The 18,471-nt window shown below is 44.8% G+C and overlaps 1 protein-coding gene across 1 annotated transcript in view; it reads right to left on the bottom strand.

Moving 5' to 3' along the window:
• The window catches only part of LOC120815845 (uncharacterized), a 29,095-nt gene extending 11,295 nt beyond the window's left edge, over positions 1-17,800 (bottom strand). The window contains exons 1-43 of the mRNA XM_078099116.1: positions 17,650-17,800; positions 17,419-17,469; positions 17,109-17,275; positions 16,943-17,013; positions 16,533-16,698; positions 16,190-16,327; positions 15,468-15,645; positions 15,244-15,386; positions 14,689-14,792; positions 13,976-14,141; positions 13,591-13,773; positions 13,343-13,495; positions 12,781-12,925; positions 11,721-11,879; positions 11,519-11,637; positions 11,225-11,434; positions 10,425-10,583; positions 10,147-10,331; positions 9,873-10,055; positions 9,702-9,793; positions 9,350-9,519; positions 9,077-9,230; positions 8,926-9,002; positions 8,663-8,843; positions 8,413-8,568; positions 8,078-8,211; positions 7,787-7,945; positions 7,455-7,638; positions 7,156-7,367; positions 6,871-7,059; positions 6,645-6,787; positions 6,382-6,541; positions 6,193-6,276; positions 5,928-6,065; positions 5,653-5,769; positions 5,467-5,559; positions 5,092-5,312; positions 3,646-3,839; positions 3,311-3,565; positions 2,459-2,688; positions 2,202-2,366; positions 1,689-1,766; positions 334-702 (exon numbers count right to left, since the gene is read on the bottom strand). Coding sequence (XP_077955242.1) covers positions 334-702; positions 1,689-1,766; positions 2,202-2,366; positions 2,459-2,688; positions 3,311-3,565; positions 3,646-3,839; positions 5,092-5,312; positions 5,467-5,559; positions 5,653-5,769; positions 5,928-6,065; positions 6,193-6,276; positions 6,382-6,541; positions 6,645-6,787; positions 6,871-7,059; positions 7,156-7,367; positions 7,455-7,638; positions 7,787-7,945; positions 8,078-8,211; positions 8,413-8,568; positions 8,663-8,843; positions 8,926-9,002; positions 9,077-9,230; positions 9,350-9,519; positions 9,702-9,793; positions 9,873-10,055; positions 10,147-10,331; positions 10,425-10,583; positions 11,225-11,434; positions 11,519-11,637; positions 11,721-11,879; positions 12,781-12,925; positions 13,343-13,495; positions 13,591-13,773; positions 13,976-14,141; positions 14,689-14,792; positions 15,244-15,386; positions 15,468-15,645; positions 16,190-16,327; positions 16,533-16,698; positions 16,943-17,013; positions 17,109-17,275; positions 17,419-17,469; positions 17,650-17,713 — 6,699 coding nt within the window. The 5' untranslated portion in view covers positions 17,714-17,800. The remainder of the gene's footprint in view (positions 1-333; positions 703-1,688; positions 1,767-2,201; positions 2,367-2,458; positions 2,689-3,310; positions 3,566-3,645; positions 3,840-5,091; positions 5,313-5,466; positions 5,560-5,652; positions 5,770-5,927; positions 6,066-6,192; positions 6,277-6,381; positions 6,542-6,644; positions 6,788-6,870; positions 7,060-7,155; positions 7,368-7,454; positions 7,639-7,786; positions 7,946-8,077; positions 8,212-8,412; positions 8,569-8,662; positions 8,844-8,925; positions 9,003-9,076; positions 9,231-9,349; positions 9,520-9,701; positions 9,794-9,872; positions 10,056-10,146; positions 10,332-10,424; positions 10,584-11,224; positions 11,435-11,518; positions 11,638-11,720; positions 11,880-12,780; positions 12,926-13,342; positions 13,496-13,590; positions 13,774-13,975; positions 14,142-14,688; positions 14,793-15,243; positions 15,387-15,467; positions 15,646-16,189; positions 16,328-16,532; positions 16,699-16,942; positions 17,014-17,108; positions 17,276-17,418; positions 17,470-17,649) is intronic.
• Positions 17,801-18,471: the final 671 nt, after the last annotated feature.

Raw genomic sequence — 18,471 nt, 5'->3', positions numbered from 1 at the left:
TATTCTATGTTTAGAGACGGCATTGCATATTAGTGGTAGGAGAGTCAAATAGAGGTGATAGTGATCTAGCAGCTGTATCATCCGTTGTGGCGTTCTGCTCTGCTTGCTGTAACAAATGAGCCGTGGCTTGACCCTCTAATGAGCTGGAAACTGTATTTCAAAGGAAACGTTGTTAATATGAACATGTGTGACTCACTAGGAAACCCCAGTTCTTCCAACTGTGATAAAAGAAGAAACAATGTATCGTCACAGTCAGACGTAAGAGTAATATTCACAACATGCATCTTCAGGTTTCCGCAAGCTATATCGAATAAAATTGGTTGATTATCTGACCTGTAGAGCGGGACAGTCGTTCGTCAAGTTCACGGCATAAGACGACTGCTCCTCCATGTTTGAAGCATCCGTTTCCCCCAAATTACCCCTAAAAGAACAACGCCCCAGCTCTAGGCCCACCTCCACACCAGGCAGATGTGCAGTTGAAACATTCAGGAGTAACGCTGCATGGGCAGGAAATCCCAGCATCTGTACTGCCTCTACAGAGTGCTGCACAGATGCTTTCAGACCAAGGTGGGGATGGCAGGTTAAATGCACACTGAGGCGGCCTTTCTGTTCCCCCTCAGTCAGGAGAATGGTTCTGAGACTAGTGGAGCAGCCAGAACGGGTGATGGTGATGTTGGCTGAAGTCTGCGACGGCAGGAGAGTCTGTAAGGGAAGAATTTAGAAGAAAAGATTAGAACTGGGACTTTTCTTCTGCACAGTGCTACTACCATCGTTCATAATTATATTGAACCAAAATGAACTGGAATAAGGAAACGAGACCATTGCTGAAAGGATTCATTGCACGACATTTTATACTACTTTTTACAGTGTGAAAGGCGGTTTATTAGTGAATTTACTATTTCATTTTTGGGGAATGTGACTGTTGACACTAGACCAAAGTGGAGGACATAGACGGACGTTGTTGAAACAGCCAGGTCTCAAATCCATGCGTGGGTCAGCCATGATCTCGTTGGTAGTTATTGGTACTGAGGATGTCCATGCAACTTGTGCTGTAATTGAAAGAGTCATCTACAAGGTGAAGATGTTTCTTTTGCTTTGAAGTTCCCTAGCATGTTCCCTTGTTTCCTTCCTAACCTTCAGGAAGACACAGCATTGGTGGACAAAAAAGTTCCAACGGGTCCTCCTGTCCCCTCCTCCCCTGTGTTGGTTTGCCAGGAGAAGCACGGAGCACAGATCACTTTCCAGCTTCAATTCAGCTCATCTGGCGGCGGTTGTCATGCCAACAGTGAGCTCCCCTGGTTCGCCAGCGGTGACCATGTTTTGTTGAAGCACGCCCCTCGGGGAGGAAGAGGGCTCCCAGGCAGCAGACAGGTTGATTAGAGCGGAGCGAGCGTTGTGAGAGACCCGAGCACTTCCAGAAAGGGAGGTGCCTACAGGGGTCTACAATCGACCCAATGCTCAGGGCCCACCTCTGAGACCCGAGGCCGGAGCAGAAGCCTGAGGCTAGATTTAGTGGGCACGCCCAGATACGTCAGCAGTAGCACGGGTGAATGAGTGAGGTTCGCTACGAGCTCCTTCTGGCTACTGGAACCGTAACAGCCTTTAGCTTGAGCACCGAGACTGGAGTGAGCGAGCGACAGGCCGTAGCAGAGCCGGCTGTGTGGTCTATGGGGGCGAAACATTCGTACCTCCACAGGGCGACCTGCCACATTTCCATAACACTGGGTTGAGAGTCGGTCTGCGGTGGCCTCCGCTGTGCAGTTCATCTGTGAAAACAAAACCCCTGTTGGAAAAGTTTGTTTTTCAAAGAGGAAACTGAAGGAGACGTAAGAATGTCTGAGGAATAACTGAGTTTTAGAGAGGAAACTTCTGTTTCATTCTTACTACTGATAATGATGGGCTGGATTAGTGGTTCAACTTCTTTGAAGGAATATAAAATAGCATAAAATAGACCTCATGGACCCTGACGAAGGCAACAATACGAAATGTGTTAAGTTAACAATAAGTTGTTCCATTGACTACAAATGTTGCTCGAGTTTTCACACCCAGAGACTTTTCACCTTGGAATTAGAGGAAATTGAGCTTTCCACCTGGTAACAAAACACAGGCATATACAGCCAATTATCTGTATACAATTTGTTACAATCTCACAATATTCCATTGAATATGAGATGAATAAAAACAGTTATTCAAAGATGTACCTGTAAAGATGTGGGTATGACTCCCTTGAGCTGCTGTATCTGTTGCCATAGAGACACCACTATTATAGCTGTGCGGTTTTTGGAGCCAAAGTTAAAAAGGATGTCCACCATTCTCTCGTCTTCCAGGTGAAGAACCAGGCTCGTGTCCAGACTGCCTGCTTCTAACTGAGAGCGGGAAGAAAAATATGAGCACGTCAACATATTGTGAGAAAGATGACGCATTGATGCTTCTAAGGTCGTCAATAGAGAATGAACACCTGGCAATGTGCTTTGGCTTCTATGGAGCTTGACACACCGCTTTTCAGCAGGGCCTGTACTTGATTCTGAAGCCTGGAGAAATACTCCCATCGGAGGGGAACAAGGTGTGTCTTGCCTCCACCAAACTCAGCTTTCAGACGTTCCGGTCCAGCCTGCAGTTCTGCAAGGACCGAGAGTCGTTCGCCCTCCTGGGCCCACCGGAGCTGTGCACTGCTGCTGGCATGTATTCCTGCATCCGGGAGGGATTCCAATGTTTGGATTATAAAATATGTTATGTGTCGCTTTGTACCACGAATCGGGCGGTCTCATTGGTTTATAGCTGTGTTATAATACCCTCAAACCACTGCTATGATGTCGTATGCCTTTCACTATAACCGTGTGTCAGAGGCACACAACTGCTGCTGTCTTGTGAACACAACTGCAAGGGAACAATATAGTTTTAAAACAGGTTGGGACGTAACAGCGAAATAGGATTATGGCAACACACAAAAAAGACAAGCCTAGAAGAAGCGTCTATAAAAAGCACTCCAACTAACGCTGAAAAGTGTTTGCTCAATGAAAAGCAATCTACACATAAGAGTCAAATCGGGGAAAATCAATGCTCGCCTGTGATGAAAAGAAGGTAGCGCTAGTATATGTTACATAGCAACGAGATAACCTATTTTGGTGTGGTGTTATTTATTGATAAAAAATAAATTCTGATCAAAATGTGTTTCAAAACTTTCATATTGCAATGCTTCTTGACCGTATTAGCAATAGCTCCTCGCAGGCCTCAATGTGTTATGATTATATCACAGCTGAGTAATATGATCACAACATCCTATCAGGGAGCCATTGTTGCGATCACTTGCCTGTCGCATTGAGGAGGCGGAGGGAATGAGATAGGCTGGTGTTGACCTCGCCCCTCCCTCTGTCCGCCAGCCGTCGGCTCGCGTTCACGCACAAATGCTCCGCCCCTAACCAAACACACAGCCAATCACGGGCTACATGGGACGTCTTTCCCGCCGTGCTCTCCTGCTCCTCCCTGTCCGAAGCCTCTCCGGGGGCCTCCTGATGTCTCAGCTCCACTCTGTACGAGGTCTCCATCACTCTAACTCTCAGCTGCCCTGAAACAATATTAAGTAATAAAAAGTATTCTTTCTAAATCCGGAAGTGTTTCATCCAAATAGACGTCAACAACGTCTACCTTCGATGAGGGTGTCAGACTGTCCCAGCACCCCGTCCAGCCCCAGGACCGGAGGCAAAGCAGCGAGATTGGCCATGGACTGCCTCAGGTCCCCGGACACAGCCAGCTGGAGACCACGGGTGTTTTTTAGAGACCCTCTGAGATGAACCAGCAATGCCTCACCCCCATGTGCGTAGGAGCCCTGTAGAGACACACTGGGGGGAGACAGAGACAGAGCACTGTATGTAACCAAGGAACGTATATGTTGTAAATATACAACATATATGTTCCTTGTATATCCGATAAAGACAGCATGATGCATGTAGATGGTTATGGAATGCCGTTTTAGTCAAAATTAAATAAAGGAATAAATACGTAAATCCATGAAATATGCATTTGAAATACATCATGAAATAAATAAATGAGGCAATAAATACATAAATATTAAATACATTTAATTATTGAGAGTCTTTTATTTCATAATGCCGTTTTTCATTTCCAGAGACTTATTTCATAATGCCGTTTTTCATTTCCAGAGACTTATTTTATAATGCCGTTTTACATTTCACGTTCTTATATGCAAATCAGGGGGCGTGGCTACATCTAACATTCAGAACAGACAACAGAGCCGTGTGCAAAAGAAGGCTGGCTAAGGGACGTGAGATTAGCGCTGGTACTGCAAGCACAGGTGCTGGACGCCCGCCTCTGGATATTGGATTTCTCGGGTTGATAGACCGGACAACACAAAGTTAGCCAGCTTGTCGCCAGGAATATCCAGAGGCGGGCGTCCAGCACCTGTGCTTGCAGTACCAGCGCTAATGTTAACTTCTTCAACTTGGACCTCTTCCACACGCACGCGGTGCTCAATCAGTCTTAAACAATTTAAAACTTCGTCGTCTATGTATACATCTTGAAGAGCACTTATCCGCCCTAGTACGTACAAAAAACCCTCAATATGTGTCAAAATCGTATCTGCAGAAAACCCATGATCGATTTGATCTGCTAATGCTAGCATGCTACCTCGGAGCCCACCGATGTCTTCCATTATATCAACACTCACGTCCCTTAGCCAGCGTTCTTTTGCACACGGCTCTGTTGTCTGTTCTGAACGTTGGATGTAGCCACGCTCCCTGATTTGCATATAAGAACGTGAAATGTAAAACGGCATTATGAAATAAGTCTCTGGAAATTAAAAACGGCATTATGAAATAAAAGACTGGAAATGAAAAGTGGCATTATGAAATAAAAGACTCTGGAAATGAAAAGTGGCATTATGAAATAAAAGTACGATGAAATAATTAAATGTATTTAATATTTATGTATTTATTGCCTCATTTATTTATTTCATGATGTATTTCAAATGCATATTTCATGTATTTACGTATTTATTAATTTATTAATTTATTTAATTTTGACTAAAACGGCATTCCATAGATGGTGTGATGAAATAGAGGCGGATGCACAGACCTGTCTGATGACACGTTGGCGGCCATGTTTACATGCATGTCAGTGGCAGAGGGCAGCAGACTCTGGGATACGTTCACCTTCAGCCCCACAGCTCTGGCTCCCCCCTGGAAGGTGTGTGATATCTGGGCGTTTAGCTTCACCGCGTCCTTCCCATCGGCCCTCACATGTACTGAGCTACTTCCTGTACCAGCCGCTGCAAACAGGTCTGCAGTGGCCTTTGCCTGAACACGAGAAACATGAAAATCAGACGATACCTCAAAGGATAAAAGGCAGACACCTTTTTTCTTTTGTAATTTGTTTCCATTAACTAAATTGAGAAAAACTAATTTGGTTCCAGTGAATGACACACCTTGACAAAACATTGAAGTTACCCACCTCTAATGTTTTGGGAATCTTTGATTTGAAAGGGTGGCTGAGAGCGGAATAAAGTCCAATTCTTCCTGAAGTGCCATTTAGTTGCACAGAAAGCTAATACATAACAAAAAAAAAACAGCACACATTCACCAAAAATTCTGTAGACAAAGTAAGCAACAATTAAGTTGTTGATTCGCTTCTACTCACTTGGCTTTCCTGACGCTCTATTCTCAGTTTCCCTTTGGCCTGATAATCAAAGTCGCTGTTGTTTTTGGGGTTCCAGGACACGTTTCCCTCCACTATAGCGGAGTAAGGGAACTGCAGCTGTAACATCAAAATAAGCAAACTGGTCACAAGTTTTGCCTTTCCTACTGTAAACTACACTCTATGCTGTTAACATGTTACAAAGCAAACTGCAATCACCAAACAACATAGAAACACTTTGCAACTGGGTAGTTGGTAAAATGTTGAGGCCCATTTACCTGGAGCTGGTGGCTGAAGTTGGCTTTGACTGTTATCACTTGGCGACTTGAGTTTAGAGGGTTTAACTGAACTCGTCCGAAGAAAGTCAGCTTCTCCTTGCTGCCAACGCGCAACCTCCCCTGAATGTCTTTCTGGGTCTGAGAAGGAATGTGTGATACTTAGAACATATGGTGTATGGAATTCACAAATGTTGATATCAACCTCAAGTTTTGTAAAGTTATATGCATACTCCTCCTGAAATGTTAAATAAGTCTGGCGGTTTACCTGGTTGCTTGTTATCACCACACAGGCTTCTGAGTCTGACGGAACAGTGTCAGAGCTGAAAGGATGGACAAGCGCAGAACAAACCTACACGTGCAGGAGAGCCACGGAAAAACGAAATGTCTCAAAACACTAATTAATACTGCTAAGCATAATGCGTTGAATCAATAAATCCACTTGTGCTACACTTACAAAAGGGCTCGGTGGTTGGTAGCCAAGAGTGAGGGTGTGGATGACCTCTCTGTTGCCATGGAGACCACCTTTGGACTCCAGGATGTAAAGGCCTTGGACAAGGTCGACGGTAAAAGTCTCCTGCAGGAGCAGAGTCTGGGGAAAGGTCTGGAAGGGCTGTCTGTGCATCGTGGGAGTAATTGTTTGTATGAATACATTTGCAACGTTGTAAAAATAAATCAATAGATTCATTCTAAGGCATTCTAAGGGATTGGGGCACAGACCTGAGCTGGAGCATTGCTGTTTTCTGATACATCTTCTTGTCCTTCCTCAGCTCCTCTACTCGTCCCTCAAACTGCAGTTCTGTTGCCGGACTCTTTGGCTTGGAGAAGGTCACCTTCAGTATTGCTCGCCTCCTTTTCAAATTCTTAAAGAAGTTAGTGGAAAGTAATTACATGAGGAGTTTACTTTAACAAACCCTTTCTACGCCACCCAGCGTCGCCAATCCACCTTATCCGAAGTGTTGAGGGCCGCAGTGAGGCTGACGTTGTGCTTGCCATAGGTGGAGGCCATCTGCAGCGTGTGGCTGAACTTGGAGGTCTCCAGAGAGACGTCTCCTCTCAAGGATGGAGTCCACAAGGACCTCAAGGAGCCGGAGGCCTTCACACTTTGCTTCCCCACTAGGCCCCACCCTGCTGCCTGTGGGGAGGGACAACGTAGGAGTTGGAGGAGAAGCGAGCAATGCACATGTTAACCATTTGGATTCTTGGATTCGAGCGGTCTCCCCTCCCTTACTCGGATGTAGGTGACAGCTTGCGTGGAGAGCTCTAGCCGGGCCTCCCTCTGCCGGCCCCTGTCCCTGTAGGAACCCTCCAGTCTGAGGTTACGGATGACCAGCCACCTGTTGGCTGTGAGCTCTGAGGTGAGCTGGAGCGTGTGGCGTTGGTGCTGGCTCAGTTTGTGGGCCGTATAGACGTACAGCCACGGTGTGTCCACGTTAAAAGAACCTGTGGACGATGATCAGAGAGACGTCATGCTGACTTACGCCTCACCACCGTTGCAGACTGGAGAGACTTTTATATGAGTCCTTTTACCTTCCCATTGTTTCTGCGGAGCGTTTTTTGGGGGTCTTTTCCAGTGTAACCCAGCCACCAGTGGCATCACGTTGTTGTAGTGGATTTTGAGGTGAGTGCTGCTCTCAGACCAGACTTCTCTCACGTGCGAGTGCAGAAGCTGAGTCCTGTAGTTTAAATTCTTCTCTGGCACTTGGAGACTGAACTAAAATATAATGACACGAAATATTTGCATTTCAATTAGCTTCAACGTGTGTATCATGCCACATTAGGCATTTCTAATATGTATATTTGTGTTGGTTTAATTAAAAAAAAGAAAGAAGTGGTTCAAGCCCCCACAGAGGTCTTTTTACCTCCAGCGTGTAGCTGGTGTGATTTTGTGTGGATTGGTTTCTGAATGACTGACTTAATAGAATTGTACGCTTATTGTTGATCTCATCCCAGTGTTTGCCGTAGCTCATGTCCAGGGATGATTGAATGTGTTCGCGGCTTTCCTCGTGCTTAAGTTGGATCTGCAGACGCACAAAAAAGCAGTCATGTCCCCTGTTTCACGCGTCCAGGAAGGAATTAGTCTCATAAACTGGTAACCAGGTGGGACAGAACCAAAGTATTACATTGAGACAGATCGACATGTATCCGGGTACCTTGTGGTTGATAGGACCTGTGTTGGAGCAGTAGAATTCATGATCTGCTCTTAGGATGTGGGTTAGGTTTGAGTCTCTCTCACTCTTCAGTCTCTGAGACATAAAACACTCCTGTCGCAGGTGCCGGGCATCACCTGTAGAAGGTCTCAACGATCAGGGCCAACTCATGTGGCAAAATATGTTTGAACCAAATATAACTTTGTCAAAGCATTTACTGGGAAATAGTTTGATATCTTTGTTATAAACAGGAACTGGGGGATATACTGGGCATAAATCCCCCCAAAATTTAGAGTGATGTAATTGTCCAATCACCAAACACGTGTTCAGCGACTCACCTCCTAGACCGTATTTGAGCCTGAGAGCGGAGCTCCACAGGGGGCCTTTCCGTTCCATCAGTCCCAGCATCCTGGTGCCGACCACATCGGGTATCAGGATCTCGGCCTCCGCAGAGTACTGCCTGCTGCTGCCGTCCCGTCTGCGCTCCAGGGCCACTGAACACAGCAAGACAATTTGTGAAATGTGAATATTAAATATAAAAACCTTTTTCGAGGTAATACATGTATGCTGTTTGGCCGCGGTAGTTACCTGACATTGATGCGGTTTCTCTGAACACGTTCTTAACAGTGGCGGAGAACCGGGTCTTCCTGCCCAGTCCACGAGTGACATTAGCAGAGAGGATCATGGGATGTCCATCAGCGGCCACTTTGGCTTCAAGATGAAAACGCGTTCTCTGCTCTGACAGGAGCGTCTGAGTGTCAACCAAACCCTGATGACAACACCAAGAAAATCATTTTAAGGTCAAATCTTTCCTGCAGTTTAATTCTAATATAATAAATCACAATGCCTACCATGACATAATAATGAGACCCATCAATCAACAGCTCCAGCTTTCCCGACTTTATGTTCCTCTCCTGCTCAAGTTGCCCTGAGAAAACAACACAGCATGAGAATATACCCTGGACAGATGGGTTTTTATTATGGTGTTCGTGTGTGACCAACCCTGTATTTGGATGATTTTCAGCGGATGGGTGATCCTCAACAACAGTCTGCGAGGGTTGAAGGTGAGGTCCACAGACATGTCCCTGGGAATGGAGGACTGGGGTGTGGCCAGGAGGAGGTGGATGGAGGCCTCTTCGGGGAGCCAGCTGCCCCTCTGAAACACAAGTTGGACCAGCGTTGTGCGTTAGTTACTGTGAGGGTAGATGAAGAGATCTCACGCAGAAAAAAAGATCCATCCTCTCAAAGATGGAACTGATCTGAAGATCTTCTCACCGCAGGGAGCAGCGAGTAAGCGGCCTCCAGCAGGTAGTAATGGAGGCCTCTGTCCAGCTTCAGCAGCCTGAGGGAGAGGTGGACCGGTCCAGGGGCAGGAAGGGAAAAACCTGTGGCAGGTGATGGGTACGAGGCATTGGAGCACAGCTGCCAGCCGACCATCTTGGACACTGTGGGGAAACAGACAGACGTCAGGGATTGATAGGAAACGTACCAGTGTCATGTGACAATTGAAGGAGGTCAGCGGACTAATTGAACAATTATGGCCAACTGTGTAAGGACGGAAGAGAATGGACAAAGCCACTTCTGTGTGTCATCTATCATGCCATAGACACAGTGTTGGGGGACTTACAAGTTTTTGGTGTGCAGGTGGTCTTCTGAACTTGACTCTTGGGCCCCTTTATCTCTTCTCGGTGGTCTCCACTGATCTGAAACACATTGGAGCTGGTGGACACAAACAAATGCTCTTTAGGAAACCATACATATAATCCCAAAATCCCCGGAATAAATGCCCTCAGAAAACCTTAGAGAGACGATGTCCATGACATCCTCCGGTGTGTTAAGTGTCACCCTGACGTCCTGCCCCTCCTGCATCTGGATGCCGCCATCCAGACTAGTGGAGCTCTTCAGCTCAGACACCCACAGCACTGCAGCTTGACCCAAAGCACCGTCCACCCCCATCCCGGCGGACAGCCCCACGTAGGCACTGAGACGAATGAAGAAAGCAGTTACACTCCTGTGGGCGCAGGTTGAAAACCAAAGGTCAGGCTTCTATCCCCCCCGTAATATGGAAGCACCTGGGTTTGATGTATCCAGTCAGGGAGAAGTGAGACGTGTCCCTGTAGTTGAAGTTGCCCTTCAGACGCAGCGACAGGAGGGAGGTGGTGTTGATGCTCAGTTTGACGGGCAAACCAGACAGAGAGGGCAAGACCAGCTCGTCTGTCATCAGCGCGGCCCTGTGGTCCAGCTGAACCTCCTGACCCTGGAGGACAAAGAGGAGAGAAGGCAGACTGGAAAAACGAAAGGGAAAACCGCCAGAGAAGAGACCGGCGAGAACATTCTACCGCCGGCGTACCTTGAGCAGTTTCACAGCCAGTCCCGCCACGCTCAGGGACAGCTGGTCGATCTGAGCGTAGAGATCGTCACACGTGAACACGCTGAGCTCATTGCCGAACACCTTCACGCCGACCCAACAGGTGGGCCCGTTCTCCTCTTTCCTCCTCCTCCCAAACAACTGCAAAAGACAAAACATGTCGTTATGAACTTCACTCAATGCAAAACAAGAAATCTTTACCCTGCAATCTAAACCCTTTATTTTATTCATTAATAAAATCATTATATGTTGCTATTTTCCCATGTGCATCTTTTATCCATATAAATCTAAACCGAAGAGTATAAAGGAATATTGTACATGTGAATTGTTGTAGTGGGGCATTTTCATTTTACTGAACAGGATCAGAAATAAATAACTACACAAGAATCCCACATTCTGTCTTGCCTATGATCCTCTTAATAATATGCTTATCTATCTTTTGATAGGAGAAAAATCATTTGGAATACAAATTGTATTGTAAATCGTATTTCTTTATCTAAGCCTTTGTCCTTCTTGTTATCTGTATTCAGGGATTTTATTTATTTCTCTCTTTACCCTTTGTTGCTTCAAATGCTGGTTTCACGGTGACATTTGAACCTATAAGTCAATTGACACATCATTTGAGTTTCGGGCTGTTTAATAATAATCCATTGTCAACATAGCATCACTGACCAAAAGTCAAATATCTGAAATGCAACACAAATGGCTGCTGATCCACGTCACAATGCTACGGGCCCCCCCAGCTGAGATGATTGTTTTACAACAATCACAAGGCCCCTCACCATGGCCCTCGCCTGGCTCAGGTAACTGCTGGTGCCGGATAAACACTTTTCTTTTTCTGCTCTGTGGTCGTCCTCTGTTTGCCTTCTGGCCCTTGTCGCTTTAGGCTGCGTCTTTTCACTTTGAGTCACAGACTCTGCGTCGGAGTTGAAGTTCTGGTGACCGAAAACTTTCTTCAAAAGTGGTTCAGCGTTTTCAACGTGGAGGTCGACCTTAGTCAGGAAACAAAGTTAAACAGAATATTGTAAGACTCTAAATACAAACAAATACGGGAATCTGATGGATTCCAAAGTCACCTCCAGAAGGTTGTGGGCTCTGCCATGAAAATATAGAGTCAGGCTGGCAGAGGCGGATCTTGGAAGAAATGATTTGGGAGAGAAAACCAAAGATGTCTCCACATTTGTGATTCCCATGCCTGAAACAAACAAAGAAGCAGGACAAAATGTAACAGAGTCCAATTTGTCTTTATTTGTGAATCCGCGGTGAAGCCGTCGTTACCTGATGAAACTGTGTGGTCTGAATAGGAAGAGTATTTCAAAAACTCTGCTTCAAAGTCTCTGCTGATAATGTCGTCAGGCAGGGAATTGATTAGGCTCTGCTTCATGGGGTCCTCGCTCCTCAGGACATTGGTCAGGTGACTCCACACATATGATCCCACTGCAGAGGCAGAGGAGAAGATGAAGCTGATAATCTCCTCATTGTGTACTACAGCAGAGCAGCTCAGAGATACATTTCAATGGGTTGCAAACGTATGGTAATAAATATACTTGCCCAGACTATATTGCAATACGAGAAGGATAAAGAAATAATAAGTAAGGAAATTAAGAGATTCTAAATATTTTTTTTTACTTTGAAAGTTTTATTCTAACAATGTCTTTTTCACACAGACATTTATGAAGTGTGTTTTTTTAATGCTTTGAGCCTTTTTGCAAGCAAGATAAATCTTAGTTATGGAGTTTGAGAGACCGAATGCTGCGTGATTCTCCAACACTGCAGGAGAAACTCGAATAAATTTGATCAATCATTTATGTAAATGAGGAAAATGAGCAACCCGTGAATGGTCCCCAGGGAAACACCTCATTGTAATTTGATCAATTATTTTCTTAAGTTAGGAAAATAAGCAACCCAATAATGGTCCTCTGGGGCACACAATACTGTATTAGTGCTTTGGTAGATCGGACACTCAACATCTATACAAGTTGTTCTCTGTTATTTATCTTTTGCCATGAATGCAGAGTTGATAATTGTGTTTCAATTATTTGAAGTAAATCCTTTTAATACTTACAGAAAAATGTTACAAATAATTGTAGGGTTATTTGGACAAACATAGAAGATTTAAATTGGTCTAAACCTGTGACGTGAATGATCAATTTTCTATGAAGAAGCACATTTTAAGTTGTTTGGTACAGCAGCACAACATATAAACAACAGAAAATATACAGCATGTCAAACATTCTGCAATAAAAAAATATATAAAAGCAGAAATGTGATAAACGTTTTTGCTGGTAGAAGCTGCTATTAGCATCCCCTCTACACAATACATTGGTTTCCACCAGACCTTGTGTGGATGTCTCGTTCCTCAGCGTCATCTTCACCACTTCAAACACGTTCCGATCGGAGCAGCGCATGAGCTGCTGGTATGCAGCGATTCTGACCTCGGGATCCTCCTGGGACGACCGGTACAGCTGCAACAGCACGGATCTCTGAAGGAAGGAAGCTCGTGTCAGTCACTGATGTTAGAGCGACGATCACCTCTTCACCTCCACCGTAAGTCATCATGAATCAATTAGAAAGTCAGCCTCTGTGATATGAAGGCTTATCGTATTTACATTTGAGTGACAAACCTTGTTTTAGAAGTGAAAGTTGGCTGATAATCAATAAAAAGATCCGGGACCGGTGTTGTGGTAATTCCATATACTTCTATTTTGGGTTTCTACAGGAAAATGTTTTTCTGCTTTAAAGTTAAAAAAATAAAACTAATAGTGTCTGTTTTATGGTTTACGCAGCACACAAAACTGTCGTCTTTGTTCATACCCAGACGTATCTTCACTTGCACTGACAAATTGCGTTTGTACTCATGATGTCCCCATTTAAATGAATTTGTTTCAGAATGAACTCACATCAGCTGAGCAGGGGAAGCGTCTGAAGGCTTGAACGGCAGCGAGTCTCAGCTGCAGCGCCGTGGAGGCGCCGAGCACGAAGCACTTAAGCAGAGGAATGAAGGTTGGCGCAGACAGACCAGCGTTTCCCACTGATTTCAGTGTATAAAGAAGCTGTTGGGTTGACAAAATATATGCATATCAGGCATGGTTTGTGTAAAACCGTTCAAATCACCAGTTTTAGCGTCGGTTTTTAATGTGTCAAGTACCTTGACTTGAGTGGTTTGATGTCCCCTGCAGCCGTCCTTCAGGGTTTCCCCCAGTGTCTCTATGAATGACTTTACTTGAGGAAGTTCACTACAAGAGCCTTGAGACCTTTGGCACAGTTGATAAACCAGAGATGATCCAGCTAACAGCGCCTTTGACCGCACTTCAGGGACATCCAGCAGGGCCTAACACAGACAGCAGAGACTCAGCATGCGCTCAGCCTCCAGGCCTTCATGTGAGCTGTGAGGAGGGTTTTTAACTTGTCTAGATGGATGAAGAAGCTTCATACACTTCTATACCTCAGGCATTTATTTGACTTGTGTGTCAGGAGTGAATACAGAGAGTAGTAGATTTAGGTCATCATTGATGTCACATAGATGTTCCTACGTTAAGGGAGTGGAGGATCTTTGGTGACGGATGAGGCAGGAGGGCTACGGTGGTGAGAAAAGCACGAGTCTGCTCCCCCTCGAGCTCTTTGTTCCTCATCAGGTCTGTCAGCAGTACGATGCAGTTCTCAGATCCGCAGGCCGGTAAAGCATCCAACAAGGGTTGCCTGTCCACAACAGTTAATCAGCATCAACATGAACCTCTGCTTTAACCCTGTGTCCCACCATCATAATGTGGTGGTGTAATGCGAGGCTAACCGACTGGTAGCTGTAGCTTCTTACTGCCAGGACGTGGTTTTCAATTTCCATCTCATTTCGTTGGGCGAGTGAGTCATGCAACGCAGCAGAGCACACAACGTGAGGTGCTGCCACACCTCACTGAAAGGAGGTCTTTGTTGGTTTTGTCAGCAGTTACACCTGTGTTTAACAAGTCTGAACGGTCTCCAAGAAGATGGTGTATTTGGGATTTTCTGTGATGCTAGAGACTAAGAAGGGGACACCCTACTGTACGTCATCTGATTCTCACAGTAGTTCCTCACTAGGTTTGCCACTTTCCCGCATTTCCCTTCCGGCATTTATTTGATTTACTGGTAGAACAAGATTTTGTACTGTGAAGTGAAGTGTGGTATTACCCAACGTAAAATATCATGTAGACACATGGATGAAAAGCTGACTGACTGAGCATAAGATTTTAAAACATTCGGGGATACTTACCAGTCATTGCGACATTTGAAAGACGATTCTTGCCAAAGTGTCAGGAGTTGAGAAGGAGTCAGATCTCTCAGCTGGAAAGCCAGTTGAAGGAACTTTTGTGATACCTTGGAGAAATACCAAACACATATAACAACTTACGTTTCTGCCTCATAACAAGGGAAATTTACCCTCCAGTATTTCAAAACGCTTCCTTATTAACCAGAACAAATCGCTTCCAACAGAACGGAATCCACAGTTTTTCAGCACATCACCTGATGACCTGATCCCAACACAGTAATCAATCAGTGCATCAGGCTGTAATGGCCTCTTTCAGACACGTATCATATAGATAAACTAGGCTGAAGGCTGCCATATTAGGTTTGATTGGCCTCCTGTGTATGGGACACATGGAAATAATAGACAGCAAAGCGCAAGGGAATGTAAAGTCACAAATACAACTACAAATAAGACAGCACTGGTCTGGCAGGGTACAGTTACTTGTAAGGGATTTACATTAATTTGACTAAAATGACATAAAGTACAGTTTAAAGCTGACTGCAACCTGTTCAGTCCTACCGGCTGTGGGTCTGAGGTGAGGCTACATAACAGCCTGACAGTTTCACTGGCTTGCTGAGGTGTCGACGCTCTTGCTTTTCCTGGCCTTGAAGCCCCCTCATCCTCAAACTGCAGGTCAGCCAGCACGCCGAGGCCTAAAGAATCTGCATGAGCATCGAGGAGAACAAGCATCAGGGTCATTGTCTTTAAAACTGCACGGTTGCTGAGGTGTGGGGTCTCCTTACCTGCTCCCAAAGGAGTCCCCGGTTGGGCTCTGAGCAGGAGCAAGGTGGACACTGTTTTGGTTTTTACCACCCCTGCAGCCCTGGACCACGTTGCTATGGACACGGCTTCAGTACAGTTGACCTCTTCCATCACTGTAGATCCGTGCCTCTGAACACAGTGCAGCTCCGTATGCACTGACTGGCAAAAACAACAGCAAATCTCCATCAAAAAAGCATGAACCAACTGTTCAACCACATGACTGATCTAAAATAGATTAAAAAGTGGTTGGGTAATATGTTGGCTGATAAGGACATCCTCTTATTCTCTGGTAGATTAAAAGAAGAAGACCAACGTCATTGCCCCTTTTCTTGAACTCAGACATCAGAAGAAAAACAATCTACTAGCATGAAAAACCACCTGGGCCATAGCTGAGACACTGAGACCTGGGTCAAAGTTCAACAGCAACTATGTTATGTTTATGTTTATTAACTAAGACGATGGTCTAACTGATGTTTCTAACTTCCACAGAGCTGATAATTAAATTGAACTGGAGAAATATTGAGTCATTAGAATATTTATTTGACCTCTAAAAGAATCATCTCTTAAATATACCTGGTCTACTACATTGTAATCAACCTTTAACACAACTACCATGAGCACATTTTTAACTGAATAGGATGTAAACTCTGTCTTCACAGTAGTTGCCACATTTTCAACCAACACAGAAGAGAGGTGAACTCACTGTATCTTCAGTAAATGATACTGAATGGGGCCAGAAGTTTGCCAGCCTGGACTCTTGGCACTGTTTCACATCCCTGGTCTTCAGCAGAACAGGTCCTCTCCTTTCATACCTGCTGGTGCACGTTCCATAAACATCGGTCTGAGAAAGAGGTGTTAAAGAAAAGTCAGATAATCACCATGTGAACGCGCTTCATTAAGGAAAGATGGTGTTAATGGCGGCAGGAGTAGAGGTAGTATTTGTCAGATTAGAATACGTAGTTGTTATATTTGGAAAGAGCCGGTGTGTGTACATCTTGCATGCTGGGCAGACATTTGATATATCATCTGCCCTCATTAATCCTCACCTCCTTTTCCATTTCCTGTTTGGAGGCCATGCGGGAGGTCTGGAGCATGCTCAGTAGGGCCCTTTTAATGTTCAGGGCCCACACCTGCTCCCCCTCCTGGAGACAGAGGGCCGTGACCTTTCCCCCCTGGAGGGAGAACTTGAGGCGCGTTCTCTCCAGCGACTCTCTGGGAAACAAAAACACCAGATGAGCCCCCCGAGACCCGAGAACACAGACAAGCGGAGCATCTGAACAGAGTATCACATTCAGAGGAAAAACATTTGCAGCATTCCAAAACGACCCGGACACGCACTTTGATTGCCGCAGGCCGAGAACAGACGAAGCCACATGCATGCGTGTGGAACAACATTCATTCGTTTACCATACTTTATAAAAACACAGCAAGTTGTGTGAGACCAAAATAATAATACCTCAAGCTCTTGAAGCGTTGCACAGAGTGTTCTTTCTGAGGAGAAAGACGCTTTATCTGTGGGTTCCTAATCTGTAGGACAAGCATGTGCATAGATCATTGATTTCTTTTTTTTTTAGCAGCCTACCTTATTTATTTATTTATAAAATATCTTCATTAAAGCTAACCTGCATCATTAGGTGACACTTTGAGACCACGTCAATATCAACCACGCAGTCCAAAGCCAGTCCAGTCCTGCCGGCATTGGAGCCGTGAAGGGTGGTGGTAATTGTTGTGCTATATCTGTAAGTATACCTCACCCCTCGCTGATAGGACGAGTCCAGGGTAGGAAACCCTTCAGACATAAAACAATAACAATAAAATCAAAAAAAGGGAATGTCTCACGCAGGCAGATCTTTTAGTGCCAATAATAGAATCTCTTGAATGAAAAATAATGTTATTTAAGTAATTGTCAGTAAGCACAAACTGGAGTCTCACCAACACAACTTGAATGACAGAGATTTGGTTCGGTCTGAAAGCCATCAACTTCTGCATGAAAACAATTTGGATAAAAAATCTCAGACATAATGATAAAAAGAAAAATCTTTTCTCAAACAATGCATGCTATACTTCCATACTGGTCAACTCTAAATTCAATGGAAAACTGAAAGGCAAACCAGGAATGAAAAAAAGCACACACGAAAAAAACACAAAATCCATAAAACTCACCATCTAGCAGCAGAAAAATAAGTGTAACATTTAGACAAATGAAAAGTAACGAGGACACAGCCATAGCAAGTGAAAACAGGTCTGGCTGCTTCTAAGGGTCCACATAAGCAATATGAAAACCAAGCACTGTGCACGGCCCCTGAAAGACCACACGTGGACTCCCACAGTGACCCATGGTGCTCACAGCAACCAATCAGGAAATACCTTCCAAGTGGCCGCTACAGAAACTAACAGGGCCAATCACTTGTCACAGTACTGGGCTATCAAAATAAACAAAAGTTTTCTTATTCCTCTGCATCGAGGTGGACATACATAGTCATAAGCCACAAAGGCATAAGTCAATTCATTACAGGAAAAATAGTTAAGTAGCATAATAACATAGTTATCTGCAGGGATAGACAAGACAAGAAGATGTATGCAGAACAATAGAATACCAAATCAAAACAAAACCTAAGACAATAATTGACAACGTGTTTTTCTTTTGTACATCTTTAACAATAGAATAGTTTAGCTTGGAGGTTATTTGCAGGCATTCCTCCTATACGCCTACACTAAATCCCACTCAATAAACCACATGATTTCTCTGAAGACAAAATAAGCAAGTTAAGATCGGTTGGCTACAAGCATCTCTGTGTCCTGGGATTAAAAAAAATACAGTTAAAAGTAGATATTTAGGGAGAACGCCGGCTCAGCTCTTTTGCCATCCATTTAAATGAAGCAGCCATGCGTGGCTCAGCCACGTAGTTGGGCTGAAGCTGAATTACCCCTCACGCCCCCGCTTCGGACCCCATCTCCTTCCCCCATCATTACCCAAGCTGCCTG

Source organism: Gasterosteus aculeatus, chromosome 3 (assembly GCF_964276395.1).
Source record: "Gasterosteus aculeatus chromosome 3, fGasAcu3.hap1.1, whole genome shotgun sequence".
In the NCBI taxonomy this organism is placed as follows: domain Eukaryota; kingdom Metazoa; phylum Chordata; class Actinopteri; order Perciformes; family Gasterosteidae; genus Gasterosteus; species Gasterosteus aculeatus.
This window is presented reverse-complemented; position numbering and strand designations above follow the sequence as displayed.